The 27,927-nt window shown below is 36.8% G+C and overlaps 1 protein-coding gene across 1 annotated transcript; it reads left to right on the top strand.

Moving 5' to 3' along the window:
* The first annotated feature begins 19 nt into the window (after positions 1 to 19).
* Positions 20 to 25,135, top strand: smarca1 (SWI/SNF related, matrix associated, actin dependent regulator of chromatin, subfamily a, member 1). Its single transcript, XM_051892849.1, has 25 exons — positions 20 to 212; positions 1,934 to 2,017; positions 3,366 to 3,532; positions 3,657 to 3,757; positions 4,672 to 4,772; positions 5,061 to 5,240; positions 5,570 to 5,725; positions 5,906 to 6,037; positions 8,744 to 8,812; positions 8,917 to 9,026; positions 10,688 to 10,914; positions 11,080 to 11,201; positions 16,896 to 17,048; positions 17,194 to 17,326; positions 18,389 to 18,534; positions 18,751 to 18,879; positions 19,107 to 19,217; positions 20,391 to 20,504; positions 20,621 to 20,743; positions 20,860 to 20,992; positions 21,908 to 22,026; positions 22,280 to 22,354; positions 22,446 to 22,583; positions 23,824 to 23,934; positions 24,502 to 25,135. The coding sequence occupies exons 1-25, from the start codon at positions 156 to 158 to the stop codon at positions 24,559 to 24,561; spliced, it is 3,051 nt and encodes a 1,016-aa protein (XP_051748809.1). The 5' UTR covers positions 20 to 155; the 3' UTR covers positions 24,562 to 25,135.
* The last annotated feature ends 2,792 nt before the right edge of the window (positions 25,136 to 27,927 follow it).

The raw sequence follows: 27,927 nt of genomic DNA, 5'->3' as shown, positions 1-27,927 counted from the left end.
TCTAATCTCGCGATATTTAGTATGAAGCTCTGAAAAGGGGCGTGTGCGCGCGCCGTGACTGTACGGTCCTGTCATGACGCATATGCCAAAATTATGCTTTATAACTTACTGTCTGGTCACCAATAACTCATGAAAACCTTCGTACACTGACCAACATGTCGGACGAAGAGCTACCGTCTACTTCTCGGGAGGCGCACGCGGAGGCGGAAGAGGTAAAGAGAAAGAGAGAAGTACATAATATGTTTGCAGACGGACATGAAAAACAGGATGCAGAAGTTTACAGTTCATCTGCGTTTGGGGGAACGGAACATGGCGGGAAGGCGGAGTTTAGTTCACATCTGCATTGCTTTATATGTTTATTACTCTTTGCTTAAGAGCATGTTTTTTTTTTTGTGTGTGTGTGGCTTTTGACAGATTTGCATGCGTTCCGTCTGCGGTCGGAGCAGAGTTGCGGAACGCACGCAAATCTGTCTGATTCACATCAACAACTACCTGCAGACGCTGCCCGCGTAAATAAACACTCGCACGCTCACTGTTACTGTGAGCTGAATTGACTCTAATGTCACACTGGCTTTATTTAAGCTCAGATAAGCGTGTGTCTGTGAGAGTATTGATCTTTTGTTGCTATAAGCAGTTCAAAGCTGGGGTCCAACTTTTAGTTGTCAAGAAGAGTCGTTTTAATAAGAGATTTAAACATTATATACTACATGGCTTTGGTCACTCTTCACATTATTGACACATAATTTATACATTTGTTTTGTTATTTTTTGTCATACTATAGTGATTATGATGTAAGATTTGTAACTCGTCCCCTAAAAATGTTACAATGGTAAAATATTCTTCTGCCAATAACTACTACAGTTACTGGTACTAAACTAAAATTGGAGAATGCATTGGCCATATAATAATAATAATAATAATAATAATAATAAAGTTGTGCCTTTTTCCACCACATTTTAGATCAAAGCAAACAACAGTGTAAAAGAAAAAATGTATTTTTATGTCATATGCATCTAGTGTGTAAATTGAAAAAAAAAAAGGCGGACACTTTTTGTAAACATATTTATATGTTTATATCCAATTACATTGTTAAAGCTCAATGTAACAATCCAACAACAAATATTTCAGCAAAACTGCAATCATTTTGTATGTGTGTGCTGGCACCTATTCAGTGAAGTCTGTGAAGTTTAACAGAGACTCGCTTAATGCAAAGATTATAGATAAAGATGGTTTACTCCTATTAGTTATGAATGGGAGAAGCTGCAAAGGGCAATATGGCAGAATACGTCCCGGCTTCGAGCCTGAATAATAAGCTTTTTTAACGCTATTTGAGCATAAGAAACAACATTTATGGGACAGTTAATGTCAGATTTTGTTGCTGATTTGAAGTATGTTATTTAATTATAAGTTCGCCAAGCAGTTTTTGAGATTTCAGGATTCCCCCATTCAAATAGATAGGACTTGGTCATGGATGCCCAAAATAGCTGCCCGGAGGTGTTGCAAATATGGCTGCCGAGTGAACAGACTTTCCTTTAAAGGGACTTTGCTTAATGTCAAGATTAAATTTGCACAAATTGGAAATATTTCTATGAATTACTAACATTTATAGATAAGGATATACTGTAAAATGTCAAATATGTCAAACGCATTAAATTGCACTCGCATCTGTAACAGCACCTGGCAGGGCAAGACATCACATTGAACTTTATACTTATGAGTTAGTAACAACTTGGGTTGATCATTTTTCTGCTGAATCTCACTTTGTGACTTAAGCTAATTTTTTCAGACTCTTTTGTCCATATAAATATGTTTTTCACTACTGTAAGATGCAAAATGTCCAAAATGTATGTGTCCAGAACAAGGATGAGCAATTTTATATATATTTGTCTGCATGTATTTGTATCAGATGTGTGTCTTTGATATATGTTTCTAGGAGGACCCACCATTTCTCCTGGACCCCCCTCCTAAAGCAGCTGTGAAGGAGAGCCTGGTTGACCCTGAATATGAGGAAAAAAGAGTTGAGTGTTCATTACACTTTTAATGTACACTATTAATGTATAGTGTACTGCCAGCAAGCAGGTTTTTAAATACATTGAGCTGTTATTCAGTGGTGAGAATGAGGTTTGCAGTTCCAACACTTAAAGGGATAGTTCACCCAAAAATGAAAATTATCCCATGATTTACTCACCCTCAAGCCATCCTAGGTGTATATGACACATCTTATAACACAATCGGAGACATTTTTAAAAACATCCTTAGTCCTCCAAGGTTTATAATTGTTGTGAATGGGGCCCGCATTTTGAAAAAAAAAAAAAAAAATGCATCCATCCATAATCAAAGTAATCCATATAGCTCCAGTGGGTTAATAAAGGCCTTGTGAAGCAAACCGATGTGTTTTTGTAAGAAAAATATCCATATTTAAAACTTTATAAATTCAAATAACTAGTTTCCGGCAGACGACCGTACACATACTGCGCAAGTTGATTTGGGTGGAAGAGCAACCTTTGACCCGAACACAACGCAATGATGAACGCAGAGGCACAGAGGAGAGAGCAAAACCAAACACAGGTCACGAATTAGAAGTCTAAAATGAGAAATTTTAAAGAGAAATGTCGAAGGATTTTGATATAAGAGAAGAGGAGCTTGAGTTTGTTGCACAGCCCTATTTGTTTGAACCGCCAGATACGTCTAAGCTTATGATACTCCTACATCCTGCGTCATACATCGCGTCACGGGTTACTAATTTGCCGGAAATCGACTTGCGCAGTATGTGTACGGTCGTCCGCTGGAAGCTAGTTATTTGAATTTATAAAGTTTTAAATATGGGTATTTTTCTTACAAAAACACATCGCTTTGCTTCAAAAGGCCTTTATTAACCCACTGGAGTCATATGGATTACTTTGATTATGAATGGATGCATTTTTTTTTTTTTTTTTTCAAAATGTGAGCCCCCGTTCACTACCATTATAAACTTTGGAGGACTAAGGATATTTTTAAATATATCTCCGATTGTGTTCGTCTGAAAGAATACACCTAGGATGGCTTGAGGGTGAGTAAATCATGGGATAATTTTCATTTTTGGGTGAACTATCCCTTTAAGACTAACCAGAGGTGGAGGTAAAACCAACCAGATGAAGGCATTTAGTAGACAAGATGTTACATAAACACCGAATTCAGACATACTTGATGTCTTTGTATCTTCATATACTGCTTGAAAATTCAGCATTTTTCAGGTTTCAGACAGTTTTTTTATTTTTTTTATTTTACCAAACTTTGTGAAGTAAAAACTGAGTTTTGCTGAGTTTGAAGTAGTAATTTGCAGATGTTAATTTACTCACAAACCTTTGTTTCTCACTTGAATAAAGAAAACGGACCGTGCGAACAGATTTGAGTTCCTGCTGAAGCAGACTGAACTGTTCGCTCATTTCATTCAGCCTGCCAGTCAGAAATCCCCCACCTCACCTCTGAAGGTGAAGATGGGGAGACCCAGAATTAAACAGGATGAGAAACAGAACCTGCTGTCTGTTGGAGAGTAAGTCAGACTCACACACATACAAAGACATGCATGTTAACGATTAGTCCAAAAGCTGCTGGTCAGACGTGTCGTCATGGTGATTTGGTTTGATTTATTTCTGGCCCATGGTTATGTGTTTCAGTAACCGCCATCGTCGAACAGAGCAGGAGGAGGATGAGGAACTCCTATCTGAGAGCAGGAAGGCAGCTAATGTTCTTGTTCGTTTTGAGGAGTCACCCTCATGTATGAATCACTGTTTTTATGAATATTCCGTCTGTTTCTGTTTATTAGTCTCACATTGTTTTAAATACAAATATTAATTAATTTTAGTACATTATTAAATTGGTTATTTAAAAAAAAGAAAAAGAAATGTACTTACTGTCATGTCATTCCAAACTCATGCTGTTATGTTTTCAATGGAACACAATATTCATAATGAACTTTGGTGCACGTTTTGATGGTGTTTCAACAAAACTGTGAATAATGACTTAATTTCTGCCTGTTCCTCACACAAAGCTATCATGACTTCAGAAAACTTATATATAGTGCATAGTCATATGGACTACTTTTATGGTACTGTCATTGTGCTTTTTTGTTCTTTTGGATCTTGACAGCTCATGGTTACTATATAAGGTCTCTGTATTACACTATAAAGATTGTTAAAAAAAAATCTTTGTATTCCACAGAAAATATAACAGCATACAGGTTTGGAACCACTTGAGGTTGAGTAAATTCCTCTAAAGCAATGTTTCTCAACCAGGGGGCCTTCCAAGGGGTCTCAAGATTTCTTAAAATCAAGGAAAAGTCTTGGAGCCTTCAAATATTGTAGTAAACAATGGGGGGTTTTGAAGTAAAAAAAGGTTGAGAACCACTGCAAAATTTCTGCACTAATAACAGCCCCAATGGAGTTGCAAAACTAATGATTGTTTTCAAGTACAAAAAAGCCCACAGAGGCCATGCATCTTTATAATCCTGTTTTCTTTGTCCTGTTTGCTAGAAATAGAAAACAGACACCTGTAATGGGATGTTTAACATTTAAGTACCTCTTCCAGTACTTCCAGTTTGTTGAGATGATTAGTTATATTAGTTATACTGTTTATTCACCTGTGATCAAATGTAATGATTGACTGTAATGTAATTTTCTCATTCATTGACAGATGTTAAGAATGGAGCTTTGAGAGATTATCAGATCAGAGGCCTGAACTGGATGATTTCTCTGTATGAGAATGGCATTAATGGCATCCTGGCTGATGAGATGGTAAAACCCCCAATATTTTAAAATAAAGGTCAACACAGCAACAGTAGAAGTACAGCATGTTCATAGTGGCATGTCTACCTAAAAGCAACTATATGATTTAGTAGTTGAATCCCTACATTTTCAGAAATAGTCTGAATATACGTCATTGTGGAACCACACAGTCTCATGACAATGAAAATATGACTCCGGCATCTTTTTAGACGCTTTAGTGAAACTGATTTTTCTGGATCTGTCTTGTTGATGTCATGGACTGTGACTCATTGGATTTGTGTGTTCTGATTGGTTCAGGGTCTAGGTAAAACCCTGCAGACAATCGCGTTGCTAGGCTACCTGAAGCACTACAGGAACATTCCTGGCCCCCACATGGTCCTAGTGCCCAAATCTACCCTGCATAATTGGATGAATGAATTCAAACGCTGGGTGCCCACCCTGAAGGCCGTCTGTCTCATTGGGAATAAAGATGATAGAGTAAGGCTGTTCATGTCCTTCTGTTTTTTTTTTCTCACTTTCGTGCCTTCTGTTCCCTTTCTACCCACTTTCATCTTACCAGCAGGACCTTCAAAATGCTTGTGTAATAATGAATCAGTCTTAATTAGTATGTGTGTGTGTTATAGGCGGCGTTCATACGTGACTTAATGATGCCTGGTGAATGGGACGTGTGTGTCCTTCAGTTTTTCTCTCACTTTCCTTCTTTCTATTCCCTTTGTACCCAATGAATTTCATCCTACTAGCAGGTCCTTCAAAATGTTTGTGTGATAATAAATCAGTCATAGTTAGTATGTGTGTGTGTGTTTTAGGCAGCGTTCATACGTGATGTGATGATGCCTGGTGAATGGGATGTGTGTGTGACCTCATACGAGATGGTGATTCGGGAGAAATCAGTCTTTAAGAAGTTTAACTGGCGATATCTGGTTATCGACGAGGCCCATCGCATCAAAAACGAGAAATCAAAGGTATTTGAACACAGATGAACAACTGATGAGACCCAATTAATGCAAGAGTAACTAAAAAGCAGAGAAATGTGTCTCATAAAACTTCTGAGATGGTTTGATGATCTGATGAAAAGACTTCAGAGAATCTTTCCTCTTTTCCTCCTTCTTGGTGTCTCTTTCTCTTTTAACTCCGGCTCTTAGTTGTCAGAGATTGTGCGCGAGTTTAAGACGACCAACCGTCTGTTGTTGACTGGTACCCCACTGCAGAATAATCTACATGAGCTCTGGTCGCTTTTGAACTTTCTGCTGCCTGATGTGTTCAACTCTGCCAGTGTGAGTCATACTTTTTTAAATATCTCATCCTGTTTTATCTCCTCCCACATGTTATGTTGCTGTATCTGTCACAGTGTGTGTGCATGTGTTGTGTGTTTAGAGAAGTCTACACTTTAGATTATAAACCAAAGTTTATAACCAAATCAGGACTAAGATTAGGAAATAATGTCTTCAAGTGGTTTTTAATAGATTTTTTTTTATTGTACACTATCGTTTAAAAGTTTAGGGTCAGTAAGATTCAAAAAGAGGTCATGACATGGATTTTTTTGTTAATTTAATATGTTCCTTGAGTTATAATGTTAATAAAGGTTTTTGCACACACACACACAAAAAAAGAAGCATATACAGAAAAACAATTATATTCAACCCCTGATTCTGACCCTCTGTCTGAAATGATCTGTTTTTAAGGGGCAGCTCCTTTAAGGCTTGTCAGTAAACGGCCACTGTTATGATTGGCTAACATAATTGCTTAGGAAATAGTATCAAAGCCCAATTGCTATTGCATGCGAGTTTGATAACATTATCATTATAAAACAGTCAATTACAGATAGGGCTGGGTGATTAAATGATAATGATAATTATCGCGATAAAATTTTCCTCAATAAAACGATAACAAATGTCTGATAAATGTTTGATATAATGTTTATGTGCCAAAAGCATAAGGAAACAGTGCTACTTGTTCGAACCACAGGCTGATATGTAGCTAGGAATGAATTGACGGACCTCTCAAAATCTACGAATCAGACAATCGCGGTTTAGCTGCACAGGTCCGACGAAAAAATGGCCACGCTTCATACAGATGTCTTTGATATTTATTTTTTCTCTCTCTTTCTCTGTAGACACCGTGAAAACTACAAGAAATAAAAAAAAAACAATTTTCAAATATGCATTTCTCAAGTTTCTCGTGATAATGTCCACTGGTATGCAATCGAATGACGCAACAGAAATACAACAAGTCCAAAGACCAGTAATAACACGTTACATTTTTGTGCAGAGTGACACAAAACAACACAATACACAAAATGCAATAAACACAAAGTAAACTACCGTGTGCGCCTCCCAGACCACATGCAGATTAAACAATTATCTTGGGGCTGTATGTCTCACAGTCTCTCTGCATCTGCTCCCAACTCAACAAAGGTCATGTGACGTATTACGCTTCTTAAAGAACCCTTTACGCTAAACATTTCAAGGGAGTAATAATGGCCATACATTTGTCACATTTGTTTTCAAACACTTAATGAAATAACACTGGTAATGAATTTATACCCAAAAGTTCAAAAAAATTTACATTCCAATGAAAACCATGTCTGTTGACTGTTACACGCGGTGTGAAAATGACACCGCCACATGACCAAACGTCAGCGATGCACTGCCTGTTTGGCTATCCGACAATCGTGCAAAAAAATAGAACGTAAACACAACGGAGGAACAGAGTGGGAGAGGATAAAAAAAGAGAAAAACCCTGGCCATAGATGCAGCAAGGTGCTGCAAAATCACAGCCATATTCACCACCAGTAAGGGAGCATGTCAGTCAGAATTACCTACACACATGCATCTACAACATGGCTAACAAGAAACAGACAGAAAGACAAGAATTGTCATATAGCTTTATGATTAAAAATATAGATTTGATTTGTGTACAGCCGTTACTGGGGAAACCACTATATTTCTGCCATTCCGAAAGCGCCACCTGCTGGCAAAGAATGAATTTACAATTTCAATAAGCCCTTCTACTGTAAGCCCACTGCATGGTCTGAACAAAATTTGTTAACTAATAGGGTTAACCTACAACATTAGCAGTCCAGTGGATTACATGAACAGGGTGGCGGTCACGACAGCAGTGGAGGTGGCCTGGGATCGAGTCAAATTTCCGGCCTGAATTATTGTCTCAGTCCGCCACTGGCCACACGGACCATTTATCAACTCGGCTTAAACGGCGCAAGCTTACTAGAGCAGAATCATTTACTCGCTGAACGGTCTCTCGCTCACTCAACCACTAAACAGTGAGGCAGCTGCTGTCAGATCCAATACAGTTGGCTGCTTCATCTATCAACAAAAGTTTCTTTGCGAACACTCCATTACACTGTGTTTCGATTAGAAAACAAATGCTCCGAACAAACATATAGTCCTATGACGTGATCTGGGATGCCTTTAAAATAAACCATCCACTTGTGTCTGATGCTGGAATCCTTCTGAAGTCTCTACAAAGACGCACTCTGTATACTGTATCCAGTGTAGACAGTGTCAGTGATTATAATGGGTTCTATTTGCTTTTGACAAGAAGCAACGCTCACATCCGGTGTAGGCAAACAATCAGCCGTCAAGCAAATTAGCGCCAGTGGGTGGGGCCTGTCGTGCGATGATGTATAACTATTCGTCAGTGTCTTGCTCTAGAGGCAGTCACATGCAAATTTTGTATCAATTACATTGTTATGCTACCAGGCGACTGTTAAAAAATGTATTTGTTATTGAATCATTCATTCAAGAGATTCGTTCAAAAATGCTGATGCTGATTGGAGAATTTTAATGTTATGATAATGTTATGTAACATGATAATGTTATCTCTGTTTGACACAAAAAAAATCATGATGATCAATTTATCCAAAATTGTGCTGCTTTATTAGCTTAGTATAAAAAATGGCAGAAGACACTTTGAATGTTACCACCATGACAACATATGTCTGTGTGTTTCTATAATTTTAGGATTTTGATTCGTGGTTTGACACAAATAACTGTCTGGGTGACCAGAAGCTGGTTGAAAGACTTCATGCCGTGAGTCTAACTCTCTCTCTCTTTTGAGTATATTTTTAGTATTGTCTAGCATTGAAGTACTTTTTGTTGATGAGACACTCAAGCTATTGAATGTTTGTTTTCAGGTTTTGCGTCCATTTCTGCTGCGTCGCATTAAAGCGGAGGTGGAGAAGAGTCTTCCTCCCAAGAAAGAGGTGAAGATTTACCTGGGGCTCAGTAAAATGCAGAGAGAATGGTAAGCTCATACACAACTTATACACAAAAATAAAAGCAGGAATTGAAGAGATGAGAGATAAATTCATCATTGGATCACAGTTGTATAGCACTTGACCACATTAAAAGTCAAGTATAAATTTACCCAAGACGCATTAGGGCTTTTCACACTGTGCTTAACCCTGGGTTATCGTCGTTCTAAACACTGCTTTTAACCCCAGGTAAAGGAGCGTTTCACGCTTGTAATTTAGATGCTGGGTTAGCACCACTTTTTACCCGAGGTTATGAAACCCTGCTGTTTTCGGAGCAGGGTTAGCACCACTTTTGCGGTGTTAACTCCGCATTGCGGTGCCAACCTTGTACAGTGTGAAACGATACGGTGTTAGAATGTTACAACTAGATGCTTAGCAATCAATCAACCATTTGCGTGCCAAAACACTGTGGAATGTATATAAACAGTCATTTCTGCGTATGATAAGAAAAATGTCAATGCGATAATTGGAGTGAAGAAGAGACTATCATTTATACCTTTAAAGTTCGAAAAGTTCATTCAGAAAAAAAAATTTTTTTATTATTACAGTCAGCAATGATGATGCGCAATGCTAGAGCCTTTATGTAAACAGAGACAAATTAAACATGGCTATAAGGTTTTCAGGTGGGTATAACAGTAGTACAAAAGTTATTCTGAGAAGAGCAGTGAGTGATTTTCTCCTTGTCTTTTGTTCTTTGATTAACATGACAGACAGCAGCAGGTTTATTAGGCTGTTGTCACTTTGCTGTTGTCAGTTCGCCGAGAGACTGAGAACGTGCAGCTGGTATCGGTGTATTGATTATTGCAGAAAAGGAGTATTGGAACCGTTTCAGATATTTCATTATCGATACATATCGAAATATCAATATTTTTGACAACGCTAACATTGACATCACCAGAACTTTTGTGGTAAAAACTCTTAGTTTTACCAAGTGCTGTGTTGAGGCTTTGTTGTTTTATACTGTTCTCACCATGTGAACAAGACAACAGAAGCTGCTGCAGTCTTACGTTCTGGTTGCCTGACTTAATGATCAATATTACATGAATTACAGAACTAGTCTAGGAATCTTTTTATTTCTCTCCCCAAATCGTCTTACGTCTCGTTTCATTTTCACATGGGTGCTTTAAATCTTGCCATATGGTTTGATAAACACTTTGGGTGATTATTTATAGTGTCATGTGCTGGGTACTACTGAAATGAAAATATACTGTATGTACAAACACTATTACTCATCATCACCCAGATTTTTATTTATTGCTAACTCTCATCAGTGGGTTGTCTAAAGAATTACAGCAGTCTGTCTTTAGAAAGCCCTGTATAAAAAATAAAAAAAAGAGTTTAGTGATGTAACTTCTCAAAGAGGAGTCAAATCTCTAGATCTGTTACAAAAGTAACATTGCTAAAATATATTTAGAGAAATAAAAAAACATCTTCATAGACTCACTAGTCAACCTCACTAACCAACTTCGTCAGCTGTTGGACGACTAGTCGACCATCCTGCTCCGTTGCTATAGTAGAGTAGTACGTGGCAATATAAACTACTAAACAAGCTCTAGATGTGAAAATTTTGAAAAACATTGAGCAGTTATGATGCTGGAATAATAAAAATTACAGACTGACACAGTGTTTTCTTTCCTTGATTTACCACCAGGTACACACGTATCCTGATGAAGGATATTGACATCCTGAACTCAGCCGGAAAGATGGATAAGATGCGACTTTTGAATATTCTGATGCAGCTGCGGAAATGCTGCAACCATCCGTACCTGTTTGACGGAGCGGAACCTGGTCCCCCATACACTACGGACACACACCTAGTAATCAACAGTGGCAAGATGGTTGCGCTGGATAAACTTCTGCCTAAAGTGCAAGAGCAAGGTAAGGGAGTGTGTGTGTGTGTTTGTGTGTGTGTATGTGTGTGTGTGTGTTTGTGCTTATTAGCTTTCAATTTTGATAAAGCAGATATTTATGTTCTTAATTGGAATTCATATGAATTTTTTTTTATGTTTTTGTGCATGTATTCCTGGATATGTGTGTGTGCAGGATCCAGAGTCTTAATATTCAGCCAGATGACACGTGTGTTGGATATTCTAGAAGATTATTGCATGTGGAGAGGGTTCGAGTACTGCAGATTGGATGGCAATACACCTCATGAGGCCAGAGAGGTACACTCTTACACATAACCACACACATACACTAAAATACATACATAATTAAGTTCAGAAACATGCACGTCACACAGCAGGTTCTTTTTCCTTCTTATGGCCAACTTTCTTTATAAAAAATTGGTAACACTTTACAATAAGGTTTCATTTTGTTAGCATTAGTTAACATGAACTAACATTGAATGAACAATAATTCTACAGGACTTATTAATCATAGTTAATGTTAATCTCAACATTTTCTACTACATTTTTAAGATCCAAAGTTGTATCTGTACTAGTTAATCTGCACTAGTTAATGCACTGTGAACTAATATGAACAAATATTTTATTAACTAACATTAACAAAGGTTATTGCTCTCTGTTAGTTCATGTTAGTTAATGCATTAACAAATGAGACCTTATTGTAAAGTGTTATCGAAAAAAAATCTATTGCCTAAAAAAAATAAAAAATAAAATAAAAATGACAAAAATAAATAAATAAAATACCGAAATAATGCAAACAAATCATTGGACAACATTACTTAGGCTACATAAAAAGAATCAAAATGCATGTGCCATGGAAAAATAAAATGAAATAGCCACATATAGACAATAAGTAAATGTTTTTAATCAAACCATATTGTTGATGAAAATAATACGAGAACAATAAGTGCTAGTTATTATTAATAAAGCATCAATGTTTTTAACACTTATTATAGTTGTTGTTATGTTTTTTGCTCTAAAGTACAAAAATATTATTACTATAATATATCTATTAATTGCTTGTCTAACCTTTACAATTTAATTATATAAATAAAAATAATATTTAAATAATTATTAATTTAATAAAAATTATTATGACGAGCAGGGCGGGCGAGAGCCGTGAGGGAACGGCGTGAGGCCGGTGACGCAAGTGATAACGAGCGTCACTTGCATCACCGGCTTCACACCGTTCCCTCACGGCTCTCGCCCGCCCTGCTCGTCACAATTATTATTAAATTATTAATAAGTCTAATTATTAATATTGTATAGGTTCCATAAAAAATTATATAGGGTCTAGGGTTGGCTTTTGCCTTTACCCTCATGCTAAAATAAACTGTAAATCATCAATAGCAATCAGTAATAGAAGTGGTCTAAATATTAAAATGTACATATTACGGCTGGGAGAATAAATCGATTCATCTTGATTCGTGGATCAATTCTGAGATTTTCCAAATGCACCGCGATCATCTCTTGAATCAATTCAGAGCTTAGTTTTTAACAGCAGATGGTGCTCTAGGCTAGTTTTTAACCGCATGTTCAAATGCTGACGAAGAAGAACGCTTGTGCGTTCAGCTATGTACTTGCACCTTAGAGTGCTTTTATGACGCAAGAATAATGTAAACAGCCCACTGCAAACTCCCTTGTAATTCGCTTTAAACTTTTCGAACTTTATGAATTATTATTTTATAGAAGGTTCAAGTGGTGTGTGATTTGAGGTCAAGTACGGGATGTTTCTAAAGCACACAGTGCCATCTGCTGTTAAAAACTAAGCTCAGAATCGATTCAGAATCATTTCTCGATTCACGATTAAACAATTTATTGTCCCTGCCCTAGTGCATATACAGGTGCTGGTCATATAATTAGAATATCGTAAAAAAGTTCATTTTTTTATTGTAAATTATTTTAAAAAATGAAACTTTCATATATTCTAGATTCCCTACATGTAAAGTAAAACATTTCAAAAGTTTTTTTTTTTAAATTTGTTGATTAGAGCGTACAGCTAATGAAAGTCCAAAATCCAGTATCTCAAAATATTAGAATATTTACATTTGTGTTTCATTAAATGACCATCCCTACAGTATAAATTCCGGGTATCTTTTGTTCTTTGAAACCACACTAATGGGGAAGACTGCTGACTTGACAGTGGTCCAGGAGACAATCATTGACACCCTCCACAAAGAGAGTAAGTCACAGAAGGTCATTACTGAATGGGGTGGCTGTTTACAGAGTGATGTATCAAAGCATATTAAATGCAAAGTTGACTGGAAGGAAGAAATTGGGTAGGCAAAGGTGCACAAGCAACAGGGATGACCGCAAGCTTGAGAATACTGTCAAGTAAAGCCAATTCAAACACTTGGGAGAGCTTCACAATGAGTAGAATGAAGCCGGAGTCAGCGCATCAAGAGTCACCACACTCAGACATCTTCAGGAAAAGGACTACCAAGCCACTTCTGAACCAGAGACAACGTCAGAAGCATCTTACCTGGGCTAAGGAGAAAAAGAACTGGACAGTGAACAGTGGTCGAAAGTCCTCTTTTCAGATAAAAGTAAATTTTGCATTTCATGTTGAAATCATGGTCCCAGAGTCTGAAGGAAGACTGGAGAGGCACAGAATCCAAGCTGCTTGAAGTCTAGTGTGAAGTTTCTGAAGTCAATAATGATTTGGGGGGGCCGTGACGTCTGCTGGTGTTGGTCCATTGTGTTTTATCAAGTGCAAAGTCAATGCAGCCATCTTCCAGGAGATTTTGGAGCACTTTATGCTTCCATCTGCTGACAAGCTTTATGGAGATGCTGATTTCCTTTTCCAGCAGGACTTAAGCACCTGCCCACAGTGCAAAAACCACTTCCAAGTGGTTTGCTGACCATGATATTACTGTGCTTTATTGGCCAGCCAATATGCCTGACCTGAATCTATGGGATATTTTCAAGAGAAAGATGAGAAACAGTCGATCCAACAATATACAGATGATATCTTCTGTGGATGTCTCAGGACCAAACAATATTCATCCAATCATTGCATTTGGTCTGAACGCAATGACACAATGTCCTACCTTCCTGTCAACATATGTATTTCCATACCAGCGTGATGCATTGCAGAATCTGCTGTGTGTGGTTATGTGTTTTAAAGGAGGCGTGGCTTTGGAGAGTGCTTTGAAGGGAGGGTGCCCCTTATGGAACAAAAATATATGGGAATATACTGCAAAATATAATACGATATATTACATAATACATTTCCATATATGGGAAACTAGTGCTTATATTTTTCAATATACTGCAATATATGCATTGACCATGTAAAGCTATATATTGATACATATAAAATATTTATAAATGAAGACGAAAATAGCATTACATTCATAAAGTTTTATCCCTTATTGTGTACATATATTGCACATACATGTTCTTATATAAATGTGAATGTATTGTACACACATATATACACACATTCATGGAATGAGTTCAGTGGTTACAACAGACTTTTAGTTCCCAGCATGCTTTGCTTCTGACTGTTAAAGAAGAGTAAATGTTAAAATTAAGTGCTATTTCATGTATTTTGCTCAATATTGATATAGGGGGAGATCTGTTAGTGTTTAAAGTTGTATTATTTTGGAATTTAAAAAGTTTTCTGGTATGTGTGAGTTTTTGGGGTTACCACTGTGCTGAAGAGTAGAGCCTGTGGTTAGGTTTATGATTGGCTGAACACCATTAAGACTATAATAACTTTATTTAAAACATAACGGCTGTGCGTGCTATAGCACAGTGATAGTCTCTTTGGTAGAAACTTCAGTACATGCAGGTGTGCTTTTGTTAACTAACTTGAAAATATGAAACATTTAAAATGTAAATAATTATAAAATATAAGAAATGTGTTACATAATATATTTTACCATGTATGTATTTATACTGCATGAGTAAATATATCTGCAATATATTATGCATGCAGTACCATATCTGATCACATATAAATCTATATATGAAGTATATTACTGAATATAAAATTACATACATTATGATGTATTAGTAAATATATTATCACATATTCTTCAATATATGAAAAGCGGCAATTCCTTATGTATTATTCAATATATTGTAATATATTTACGCAATATATTTCTCTGTATATTTTCAAATATACTGTTAAATCGTGTAATATATTGATCATTCATATATAGGTAAATATATTTTCTTTCCATAAGGGTGGGATCTTATGCTTTTAAACCTAGCTTGCTATTGCTAGCCACTCCAAAATTGCCTACCCTACCTGTAATATATAGTTAAGACTACTTATTGGGTAGCATATATTCTGCCTGTGAAGTCTTTAAAAAGTCTGTGTAAACACACTGTTGAATTTCACACATTGAATTTCTTCTTTCAAAATATTTCTTCCTCAAAAAAAAAAAAATCTTTATGGAACCATTAAGGAAGTAGAGTTTGAGCCGCAGTCATGATTCCCATCCCTAAATACTAAGAGGTAGAAAGGAATGATTCACCAAGAGGAAGAAAGGAAATCAACAGGCTTTATAAAATTATGAGACACGTACAGATACTTCATGTGGAATCTGAGCAGAGTTTATATAAAGACACTGATTAACCAACCTGGTAGTCATGGAAACCGCTGATCAGTTCTGGTGTGATTGCAAACTCTGCGGTTACATGGGAATGTAAGACACACTCATAAGCTAAGAATATTCTTGCAAATATTAGACATTAGAAAGGTTAGAAGTGTCTCATTTTAACAATTTAAAATCTAGCAACCAGTTGGTCTGTTTTAAATGTTTTTAGTGAACTTTAATTAAATATTGGGTAGAATACAATTTTATTTTGTCTATGTGTCATTTGTATATGTAAATTGCATTATCGGCATAGACAACATTTCACTCTCGAGTTGGGGGGGGGGGCAAAAAAAAAATCATGAGACTTTTTGTACCTGCATCAGCAAATTATTTGCAGAAATTTTAAGCAAACAAGTTAATTGACCTTGTTATTGACCAAGTTGTTTATTTACTAATTTATAATACTTTACTTAATTTTATTATCACGAGAAAAAACGTGCACAAAATGTGAATCATTGTCCATCATTTTGCGAGCAATTGTTAATAAAGAAAAATGCCACGTTGCAATATTTAAAATGTTTCCATATTAAACCACGAAGGTGAGCCAGTGGATAGAGAGTCTCTCCTGTCTCATGGTGTTTCTCATGTATGTTTTCATTCGGCGCAAGCAAGAAAAATTTCTTTCACACGATGCAGTGTTCACCGGCACAGTCAAGAATAACTTAAAGAGGTTGCCAACGTTTAGTAGTCTGTGGACTAGATTTTACTCTCTGAACAGTGAGTTTTTCTTGCTTGTGCCCTGAACAGGCCATTCATGTGGATTTGGATCTCACTCAAGGACGCACGTTGTCTGTGGAGGCCTGACTCAAGCCCAGAGTATACTTTGGCCATCTGCATTCCGCGACAGTCCGCGCACTGTCCTGTCCGTGTCACGTCATTTTCGTCATCAGGAGGGTCTGTGGACGTCCGCACACCACAGCCACATTTTTGACAGTGCGCGTACAACAGCACATGTGCGATTGACCTGAGCGCTTGAAACAAAGTCCACTAGATAGCATGCATGCGCCGAACGTGTCTCATGGCCAAATGAGTATACTTTGAAAGGGTTGCGCGCTCAACTGTGCGCAAGACAGAGCAGAACGCGGAAAATGAAGTATGCCCAGGCCTTAACCTCTCCAAATTGTAGCGGAGCTGATGGCTCACATCGGGAAACTCCATGAATACAATAAATATCACCCATGTATATCGGCCAGTGACCACTCTGATATACTACTAATGCGAAATAGACCTTAATTATTAAAATGATATAAGTGGTTTAAATGAGTTATTTCTGTCACTCTCTAAATTGCTGTCCTTGTCTTTTCCTGTCCTGTCCTTCTCTCTTGTTGTTGTGCATTAGCAAGCCATAGATGCTTTTAACGCCCCGAACAGCAGTAAATTTATCTTCATGCTGAGCACACGGGCAGGTGGGCTGGGGATTAATTTGGCTACAGCTGACGTGGTGATTCTCTACGACTCAGACTGGAACCCACAGGTGGACCTGCAGGCCATGGTGAGAAACACAACACACATACAAAACTACAAAACTGAGCTCACTAAACTTTATGATTGTGAGCCTCAGAGAGATGCCAGTTTTCTTTATGACTGCTTGATTTTAAGTTTTAATGGTTTTTGTTGTGTCGTGTACTATGTTTTAGGACCGTGCTCACCGTATTGGACAGAAGAAACCAGTTAAAGTGTTCAGGTTGATCACAGACAACACTGTGGAGGAGAGAATTGTGGAGAGAGCTGAAATGAAACTACGCCTGGACTCCATAGTCATTCAGCAAGGTATGAACACACTAGGGGTAAAACAATTTATTTTGTAAATAGAAATATTAAACTGTATGAATTGTAAGGTGTCCATGTTCCAAAAGTAATTACAGTAATTCTCTCTGTCGCTGAATGGCTGTACTGGCAGAGTGAAAATGAATTTAACAGTCAATTAAACAAAAACAAATCTTGTCTTACAAATTTGTAATTATAAGTGATTTTAAGTAAACAAAACCCTATTGTGAATACTATTGTTTTTCTACTGGAGCAGTTTTTGAGCTAGTATTAGATACATGTGTGTGGTTTGTGAAGCTGAAACCTCATGGCCAGTATGTCACAATGATCTTTGACAGAGATAATACATCTATTCATTTACACCACTGTTATAAAGGTTGGGGTCAGTAAGAAATTAATACTTTCATTCTGCAAAGTGTTAAATTAATCAAAAGTGACAGTAAAGATATTTATAGTTATAAAACATTGCTATTTCAAATAGCCTAAATGCTGTTCTTTTGAACTTTCTATTCATCAAAGAATCCTGACAAAATATATGACAGTTTCCACAAAAAGCATCAAGAAGAACAGCTGTTTTCAGCATTGATAATAATGAGAAATGTTTCTTCAGCACCAAATCAGCATATTATAATGATTTCAGAAGGATCATGTGACACTGAAGACTGGAGTAATGGCTGCTGAAAACTCAGCTTTGTCATCACAGGAATAAATTACATTTTAAAATAAATTTGAAATTATTATATTTTAAATATTACATTTTAAAACAGTTATTTTAAATTGTAAAAATATTTCACAATATTACTGTATTTTTGATCAAACAAATGCAGACATAAAACATTAAAAAATCTTACCAATTGTACTTTGTTTTCTATACAGTATATCCCAATAATAAATGTTGATACCTCACCAAAAAAAAAAAAAAAAAATGTTTTAACAGTTTGGTGCATTTGGGTACGTTATATAATCTGAAACTGAATGGTGAGAAATGTAAAACAAGAGGTTAAGTAGCGTTTGTGTCAGTCATATGATCTATTAAGTTCTGTTACTGTATTTGTGCTCTTAAAGGACGGCTGATCGACCAGCAGAATAAACTGGGGAAGGATGAAATGCTACAAATGATCCGACATGGAGCAACACACGTGTTCGCCTCTAAAGACAGCGAACTAACAGATGAAGACATCGACACCATTCTGGAAAGAGGCGCCAAGAAGGTGAGTTGACACAGACACCTTGGACTAGATTGGAAACTGAAAAGTTGCTTAAATTCACTGGAAGACTCCTTAATAGCTTTAGGTCCAAGTTCCGAAAGCATTCATGTTTAAACTCATCAGATTTCCTTCATATAATGAGATTTTTTTTTCACTTTTACACTCCAGTTGATACCATTTAACCCTGTTTAACTTGTTTGATGGCTGTTTTCCTCTCAGACGGCTGAGATGAACGAGCGCATGCAGAAACTTGGCGAAAGTTCGCTGAGGAACTTCACCATGGACACGGGTGGCACCGAGAACAGCCTTTACAAGTTTGAGGGAGAGGATTACAGAGAGAAACAGAAAGTTAGTGTCTGTGTGGAAGTTTACCAGGTGGAAATCATACTCATACTCATGTATAATGCAGCTCTGATGTGCATTAAAGTAAAGCGAGTCTATCAGTGAGAATTTGGCAGGTTTTTAAGCTTTGCACCTGTGTATGTCACAGACTGTTAAAGTTTATGTGAAGGTGTGTAGATAAAAGTGTGTTTGTGTGTGTTTAAGTTTTAAACAATTCTCTCTGTGTTGTGCAGCTTAGTTTGATCGAATGGATCGAGCCTCCTAAGAGAGAAAGGAAGGCCAATTATGCTGTAGATGCTTACTTCAGAGAAGCACTGCGAGTCAGCGAGCCAAGAGCCCCAAAGGTAACACACACACATACATGGTTTAGACACTCTGAAATGATTTTCTTGTCAGTGTTACTCATGACTGCATGTAGGTACACTCTACACAACCTTACTACAGAATAAATAATGCACTCAGATCAGTTTTTATCACTGACAGTTGCACTGGATTGTAGGAACTCAGCTGAAGGGTGTCGTACCCTCATGTACTGGAGGGACGTAATAGATAAAGAGTTGAAAAACAAAGGTTGCAGGTTCAAACGCTGACTCAGGAAATGACCTCATGAACTAGACGTTCTTCTTTCCCCTGTCCTGTCACTGCTGTGCCCTTGAGAGAGACACTTAACACTAGATTGCTCCTGAGGGAGAGTTTGTTTGAATAGTGCACTGTAAGTCATAAAAAACATCAATAAGGATAAAAGTGGATGCTAAAAAAGAAGTAAATGCACCTTTTATGCAGCTTCTTAATATCTATAGCTGGTTTAATCAATAGTTGTATATATTCATTAAACTATGGTGTCAGTTATTTTTGTCAGTTACTGATAAATTAAAGCCAAATATAAATATTAAAAAAATATATATAAAAAAAAAAAAAAAAGACAAAAACACAAAAATGACTAAAACACTAATAAGCTAATGTAAAATATTAATAAATATTATAATAGTATATAAAATAGTATAAATTAGAATAGTACTGTATATAAATAATACTAAAATAACATTGATTCACTGGTTCACATTGTCCAAATAAACGTCAACATTATTTGGATCTAGAATGTTGGGAAACATAACTATCTAAAACCAACAACCGTCAGAAAATTGTGTTTTTTGGCATTTGCAAGGGCAGTGTAAACTAGCTTTAATATTGCCTTGTCCTTTTAAAGAATAATGATTTCTAGCAAATGTGATGGAAGTTGATAGTTTATAAAGTGATAACCCTGTCAGCAAAATAGCAGGGAGCCAATAAACCTCAATTTTAATGAATATCATTAAATTAAATTGAAAATCAAATGAGTGTTTTGATTAAAGTGAAGTGTCTGCTAGATAAAGCTGCATCTGCCAGGAGCATAACAATGTTTTGTCATTATACAGTACACATCAAATATCACACAAATGTTTGCATGACAATATACACACAAGTGTCTGTGGAGAGATCATGAAAAGTGTGTGTATGTGTGTGTGTGTGTGATCCAGGCTCCTCGGCCTCCAAAGCAGCCCAACATCCAGGACTTTCAATTCTTTCCACCACGTCTCTTTGAGCTGCTGGAGATGGAGATTCTTTACTACAGAAAAACCATTGGATACAAGGTGAGCACTTCATGCACATCACGTTTGTTTTCAAGATTTGTGTCAAATCTGCTCAAGTGTTTGCTGTTGTATCCGATATACAGTGGTGTGCGATTGTGTACGTGTGTTTATTGTAGGTTCCACGTAATCCAGACATCCCAAATTCAGCACAGGTCCAGAAGGAGGAACAAGCAAAGATAGACGAGGCAGAACCCCTCTCACCTGAAGAGACGGAGGAAAAAGAGAAACTACTCACACAAGTAGACAAACACTCACCTTCTCCTCTCTATCATTCACTCACATTCACACACACTCTTATAAATGTGTGCAGTACAGAGCAGTGCTACAGCAGAATATGTTTTTATGTTTTTCCCAGGGTTTCACAAACTGGAACAAGCGTGATTTTAATCAGTTTATTAAGGCTAATGAGAAGTACGGTCGTGATGACATTGACAACATCGCCAGAGAGGTGGAGGGCAAGACCCCTGAAGAAGTCATGGAGTACTCGGGTACAATACACACCAACGCAACTACACATAAGCCTAATATCTATAGTAATTACACACTAGGAATGTGCAAACATGTATTACAAAAACATTTTCAAAATTCACTAGTCGGTGGGCTACTTGACCTAAGTTTTGAGTTTATGTGACCTGATCATATAATATAATATAACATAAAATATATATATATATATATATATATATAATTTTTTTTTTTTTGCTTTTTATATATAAATAAAATGTATATTAAAGGGATGGTTCACCCCAAAATAAAAAGGACCTTAAAAGGACATAAAAATGGACCACAAAAGGAGAATTTTTAAAAATGTTCAAAACTGTATATGTCCCGCTCGTCCATATAATGGCAATGAATAGTGACCAGCATCAAGCTTTTTAAAAAAGATGCCAAAGTATCACAGAATGAACCCATGCGACACGTGCCGTATATTGTCGGATATAGTGTTCTGGGGGTATACGATATGATATTTATTGTATTATTTAACAAAACTCCTGACCTTGGCCGTTGGTCTGTACACGACTACATGATGTGTGCGTTCGTGTGACTATTAGCACCACAGTTCACTCCGTCTCATATATACATAGATATATACTAAACTATTTTTAAATATAATTTCTGTCATCATTGCTCATCATATTATTAAAAATATTACTATATAAAATCTAAAAATTACTTAAGGAAAATTGGTAATAAACTAAGCTACTTCACTAATCGACTAGTCTACTTTTGGGGACCTAGTCAACCATTATAACTTATCTCTGTTGTACACTATGCACAACTACCCACACATGTATAAAATACACAAGCAACTACCTCACACTTGTCTGAACTACACAAATATATTTCACTCCTGTACCAACTACACAGACACACATCTCACACGTTGCTTGTCGTTATTATAGCTGTGTTTTGGGAACGCTGTAATGAGCTGCAGGATATTGAGAAGATCATGGCTCAGATAGAGCGAGGAGAAGCTCGCATCCAGAGACGTATCAGCATCAAAAAAGCCCTGGACGCCAAGGTCAACCATTCAAAAACTCACTATGAAATTCAATTATGTTGTTGACAAGCAAGTTTTTCTTTAATGGCTGCTGAATTATGATTGTGAGCTTTAGTTTTTCTTGCTTTTGATGATTTGCAACCTCAGTATTAGGCAATAATAGTCACAGCCTTATCATGCAAAGCAAGAAACTTTCAGAGGAAATGTCATTTTTGATGCAATAATAATTATTAAATATTTCTTGTTTGATGGTGTGTGTTTTGTGTACTTGTAGATAGCACGGTATAAGGCTCCGTTCCACCAGCTCCGCATCCAGTATGGCACAAACAAAGGAAAGAACTACACAGAGGTGTGTGCATGTGAGAGAGGGTTAGTGTATGTGTAGTGTGTTTACTAAGAACTTAAAATATGTAAACTTTTCTTTGTTTGTATGTCTGCAGGAGGAAGACAGGTTTCTGATTTGCATGTTGCATAAGATGGGCTTTGATAAAGAATACGTTTATGAAGAACTTCGACAGTGTGTACGGAACGCACCACAGTTCAGATTCGACTGGTTCATCAAGTCCAGGACTGCCATGGTGAGAACATGTTTGTGTTAGAGTCAGGGCTCCCAAAGTCATGGGCAACCTGGAAGTATCAGGGAATTTTTTGGTTACAAATTCTTAACAAGAAACTGCTCTTTGCAAGCATTTTTTTTACTATTAATTACTATCTACTATTATTTTTGTTACGATTTTAAAAATACTCATCCAATAATCACGCATCACTGGAAAATCCATGGGAAAAAATCATGAAACTGAATGAAATAATGAAACACTTGTAGGGCTGTCAATCAATCAATCAATCAATCAATCATCAAATGAATCACAATTGATTAATATATATCAATATTTGATGAGGAAAACCTCCAAAAGAACAAATTTCATAGATGTTATTATAGCAGACTACAGACTAGTAAAGAATGTAATAGACATTTTAAAAATGGGTCATTAGATGTCAGTTGTTTTAGGGGAGTCACCACATATAAAAAAAGCTTCATGAATGATCCAAATCAGTGGATCTCAACATTTTTGACTTCAAGGTTCCCCATTGTCCAGAACAATATTTGAAGCCCCCCACCCCACAATTTCTATCCAATAAAATATTTTAGTGCTTGGCATAATTAGAAGGATGTATATTCATTATGAAAATAACCAAATACTAAATAATATCTTAAAACAATAAGAAATATCTTTATATTAAATTTAGTTATTTTAGATCATTTTAATGCTTGTTTTGACTTATTTTAAATAATTTTAAGTCATCTTGAGGCCCCCTAATGGGCCCCGGCCCCCTGGTTCAGAACCACTGGTCTAAATGGTACCTAAATTCATTATTAATTTTAGGAATATATAACAATCAGCTCACATTAGATGTTAATGGGAAGTCTCATATGGATATATTTACAGTACATGGTTGTATGTGGGTTTACTTTGTGGACAGCAGTGAAGTGAATCTGACAAAGCCTCCATTTAGAGTGGTCCTCAATCGGAAAAACAGTTAAATAAATTCTTAAAAATGCAAGAAGTTTTCTTTTACAGTTTTGCTCAAGATGTTTAGTGTTTATGTAAAAACAATAAAAGTCTAGCCATGCGTGTCTCACACACAAATGCAAATCGTTTTTCAGGTCATATTGGCGTGCGTGTTTGTGAAAGCGTGTGGGCGCAGATGCTTGTGTGATGCCTGAAAGGAATTGTAAAAGTATATGAGATGTGATGTATAACTCTTATGCTGAGATGATGAAAGAATTTCCTTCCGTGTGTTTGTCTGGTTTGCTAGGAGCTGCAGCGTCGCTGTAACACTCTCATTTCTCTCATTGAGAAAGAGAACATGGAGATAGAGGAGAAAGAGCGAGCTGAGAAAAAGAGAAGAACACCCAAAGGACAATCAGTAATACGTCCTGTCTTCTTTCTTTTCGCTCCATCTGTTGTTGTGCTCCGTGCTTCATGTCCCCAAAGACTTTCCCTCTAGTTCAGAATCACGCTTGAACAACTGAACAAGAACAACATGCAAATGATCAAAATTCCCCTCAGATTTACTGTCCACAGTAAAGTATAGTATATCCCACTGACGATTTCAAACCTGTCTATCTATCTATGTATCTGTCTATCTATCAGGGCATGTGCACGGTGAGTTGCAAGATACTGCCTGGAGCAAGGAGCGTTTTTTTTTTTTGGTCTTCTTTTTTTTCTGCCTGTGTTCTCTTTGCTCCAGTACCCTTCTATCACATGCTAAATGCCTATAATGTCAGCAAGATTTACAATGTGTTAAATCTGTCTACATAACAAGATTGATCGATTGATCTATCTATCTATCTGTCTGTCTGTCTGTCTATCTGTATGTCTGCATGTCTGAATGCCTATTTATTTATCCATCTGCCTATCTGTCTGTCTGTCTATCTGTATGTCTGCATGTCTGACTGCCTATTTATTTATCTATCTGTCTATCTTGTCACAGGCTCACAAGCGTAAAGCCGAAGTGTCGTCTGACAGGAAAGAGAAGAAATCTCGTACCTGACTCCTGTGCCTGCAGTTCCCCATTACGAAGCACTACAATAATCAGACGCTCTCTACAGTTCTGTTTTTTTTATCTGTTTTATCTGTGACTCAACACCCGTTTCTTAAAATAAATGTAAATTTTATCAAAACAAAACTTTTTTGGGACATATAAAACACTTCCATACCGTGTTCAATCTTGTCCCACGGGCTGCATACATGTAGGCAGCTACAAAATGTTTTGCTAGAGCTTGTTTTTATCTTCTTTCCCCCCCCCCCCCCCTTGTTGATATCAACATTGGCAATTATTTAGCATGCTAAATAGGGGCTCTAAAGCCCATTCTAATCTTGTTTGTGTGTTTTATAAATGAAAATCTTTTTGCCTGAGACTGTTGTTGTATGTTTAAGGTCTCTGTGATTTGCACCTTAATCCATGTGATCTGTAGCTTTGGACATCCAGTCTTCTTAAGCTCTTTTATACATTTCATGTGCCATTTTAATGTTGCATTTAAGCTATTTTACACATTCTTGTTAAAACTCTTGCCTTTGCTGATCTTTATATGTACGAGTCCAGTATTATTAAAAAACAAAATAGGTTGGTTGTGTTTACATCTTACTACTTTTGTGTATAGTGGAGAAAAGCAATATGCCCCTGTGCCACTTTGACTTTGCATAATGGGGCTAAAATTGTGTCCTAACCAGACATGGCAAGACAGAACAAGCAATAAAGGCTTTCTTTTCTACACTGAAACTGATTCACAGTGATCAAGGGACCAATTGAAAAGTACCACAAACCCCTCTGACACCAGGCTGGTAGACCAGCAAAGACCCGCAAACAATCCTAGACTGATTTAAGCAGTTTTTTCCAACTGGGGTAAACTGAAAAAAGGACAATTTATACTTGTATAAAAAGGTTAAACTTCGGTCTTTTGACAAGCGACAGTAATAATTGTTAACAAAAAGGAAATTGAAAACTAAATCGCAAAATACAGTATGACTCTAAAACAAGGGCAGTCAGCCAAGTTATAAAACTTTACAACCTGCCTGCATAAAAAAGAACAATGACAGACAGTTGATAAGTTTTTAAATTTACAGCACTAAACATTTTTAAATACATTTGGCAGTCCTAAAATACTAACAACAATGATAGAGTGAAAACTAACCAAAAAAAAAAAAGGAAATAAACTCAATAAGAAAATCAAAAGTGTATTAACGTCAGATAACTTGATAAACATTTACTCTGGAACAATTCTGACTGTAGTACAGCATGTCTCGCCACATGGGTGCGCTGTTGTACTTTCTCTCCGCTTGGCGCGCTCAAGTACATTCTCTCCGTTCAGTTGTTTAATGTGTAACTCGCCTTCATACTTACTGTCACACGCTCCGACAACGTGAGTACAGAAACCGGTTGTCTTAAAGGCACGAAGAAACACCTGAACGAACAGAGATGAGCTGCTGGCCGTTATCTGTTTCAGGTTTCACTCTGAGCACATCACTGGTTCTGGTGACATCAGTTACCGTACCGCACTGATGACATCTTATTTAAGCGCGCAGGCAGATGACAAGACAAGAAACCTGTAGCCTACTATCAGGTGAGAGCTTTGGTTCAACAGCACTAAACAAAAGTATCTCTCTGTCTCCCTGCCACTTTCTCCATTGCTGCCTCTTCACTCCTTTATATAAAAATGGGGGGTTTCAAATTGAAATTGCAGCTGGTAGGTGTGTGTGTCTCAATCACACCTATAAGGTTTATGCAAGGCACACACGCTCACTCACACACAGTCATTAGTACCCAAATGACCTGCTGTGACAGAACTGCAGTCACACGCTTGCATTCTGCTTCCTGCTCACTGGCCCAGAAATCCAATCTCCCCCATCATCCATCTCCGTGTATGTGTGTGTGTCTTGAATGCAGGTGTTAATGTGTTTTGTGCCTTATCTCACTCAACCAAACACACTATATAAAACATATGCAGCTTAGAAAGAGCAAGAAAGAACACTGCAATATTCACTCTTCTGTTTCACTGGGGACAGGAACAGGTAAGATTGTGAGTATGAACACAAAGTCTTTATTTTCAAGAGAATTTGAGACTGTCAAAATTAAATGTGCTCTGAAGTTTAACAGAGACTGTTTACCACAAAACATTCCTCTCGTAATGAAGTCTCTTGGCCCCGTACTGTTCAAAGTTGTCTCTCTTTACCAACTGCTGTTCATTTGGCTTTGAGCCGTTTATAAGACATTGCAGCTTTGAAAATCAATATAATGATAACTGATGTTCTTGAATGAAAATTCAGATGTTCTTGAAAATGATGCTGTTGTTTTATATTTATAACAAAACAAACCAGGCTTGACATCACTGATGCCATGAGGGATGCACTGATATATATATATATATTTTTTTTTTTGGCCAATACTGATATTTGTCACTTTTTCTTATTTTTTAATACGTTTTGTCATTAAAATAGGTTAGTCTTTTGATCATGTTTTAAATGAGCAAAAAACACATGCATTAAAGTATATTAGCTAATTTAGTTCACCCCAAAATGAAAATTCTGTCATTAATTACTCACCATCAGTTCGTTTCACACCCATAAGACCTTCGTTCATCTTCGGGAAAACAAATTAAGATATTTTTGATGAAATCAGAGAGCTCTCTGAGTCCTCAATAGACAGCAATTTAACCACCACTTTCAAGTTCCAGAAAGGTACTAAAGACATCGTTAAAATAGTCGACGTGACTGCAGAGGTTCAACCTTAATTTTATGAAACGACGAGATTTTTGTGCGCAAAAATAGCGACTATTGAACAATATCTTGTCTACGGTGTCGTTCTTCTATGCTTTTTTTCGTCCAGCGCTTCCAGGTTCTACAATAGAATGCCGGTTTGACGTGAGCAGCATGGCGTTGACGAAGAGTCGACATTCTGACGTAGATGAACGAAGGTCTTACAGGTGTAGAACGACATGAGGGTGAATAATTAATGACAGAACTAACCCTTTAATGCTGCATCATCAAATACTTTCTATTGAACATGAATTGGATCCATTTAACATTCAACAACCCAACATAAATACAATAGAACAGAAAGATGCATATGAAACAAACAGGTTGGTCTAACAGCAGTTTTAAGGTACAGAAATAAAATAATCAAATGTAAAATATATTCTTCATTGTATAAATTAAATACACAATAGTTTACAAAAGTTATATAGTCAAGAGTATTGAATGATTTTTTTTGTCTTTTGTTGTTTGATTACATTAAATCAGACAGCAGTGCAGCAGGAATATTAGGCATATGTCACTTTGTGCACACAAACCTTCTCACACAGTGAGTAGAATTGAGTTCTCGTGCTTGAATATTTAAATTCGCAAGGCTTAAAAACACGAG

The sequence above is a fragment of the Ctenopharyngodon idella genome, chromosome 5, assembly GCF_019924925.1.
Source record: "Ctenopharyngodon idella isolate HZGC_01 chromosome 5, HZGC01, whole genome shotgun sequence".
NCBI classification, from domain to species: domain Eukaryota; kingdom Metazoa; phylum Chordata; class Actinopteri; order Cypriniformes; family Xenocyprididae; genus Ctenopharyngodon; species Ctenopharyngodon idella.
The sequence above is the reverse complement of the archived record's forward strand: the minus strand, read 5'-3'. Positions and strand labels throughout refer to the sequence as shown.

Coding starts and splice junctions, on each gene's coding strand:
- smarca1 (XM_051892849.1), top strand. CDS start 156: ATGTCGGACGAAGAGCTACCGTCTACTTCTCGGGAGGCGCACGCGGAG. Junction 8,813..8,916: donor TGGTTGAAAGACTTCATGCC/GTGAGTCTAACT, acceptor GTTTGTTTTCAG/GTTTTGCGTCCATTTCTGCT. Junction 11,202..16,895: donor CACCTCATGAGGCCAGAGAG/GTACACTCTTAC, acceptor GTTGTGCATTAG/CAAGCCATAGATGCTTTTAA.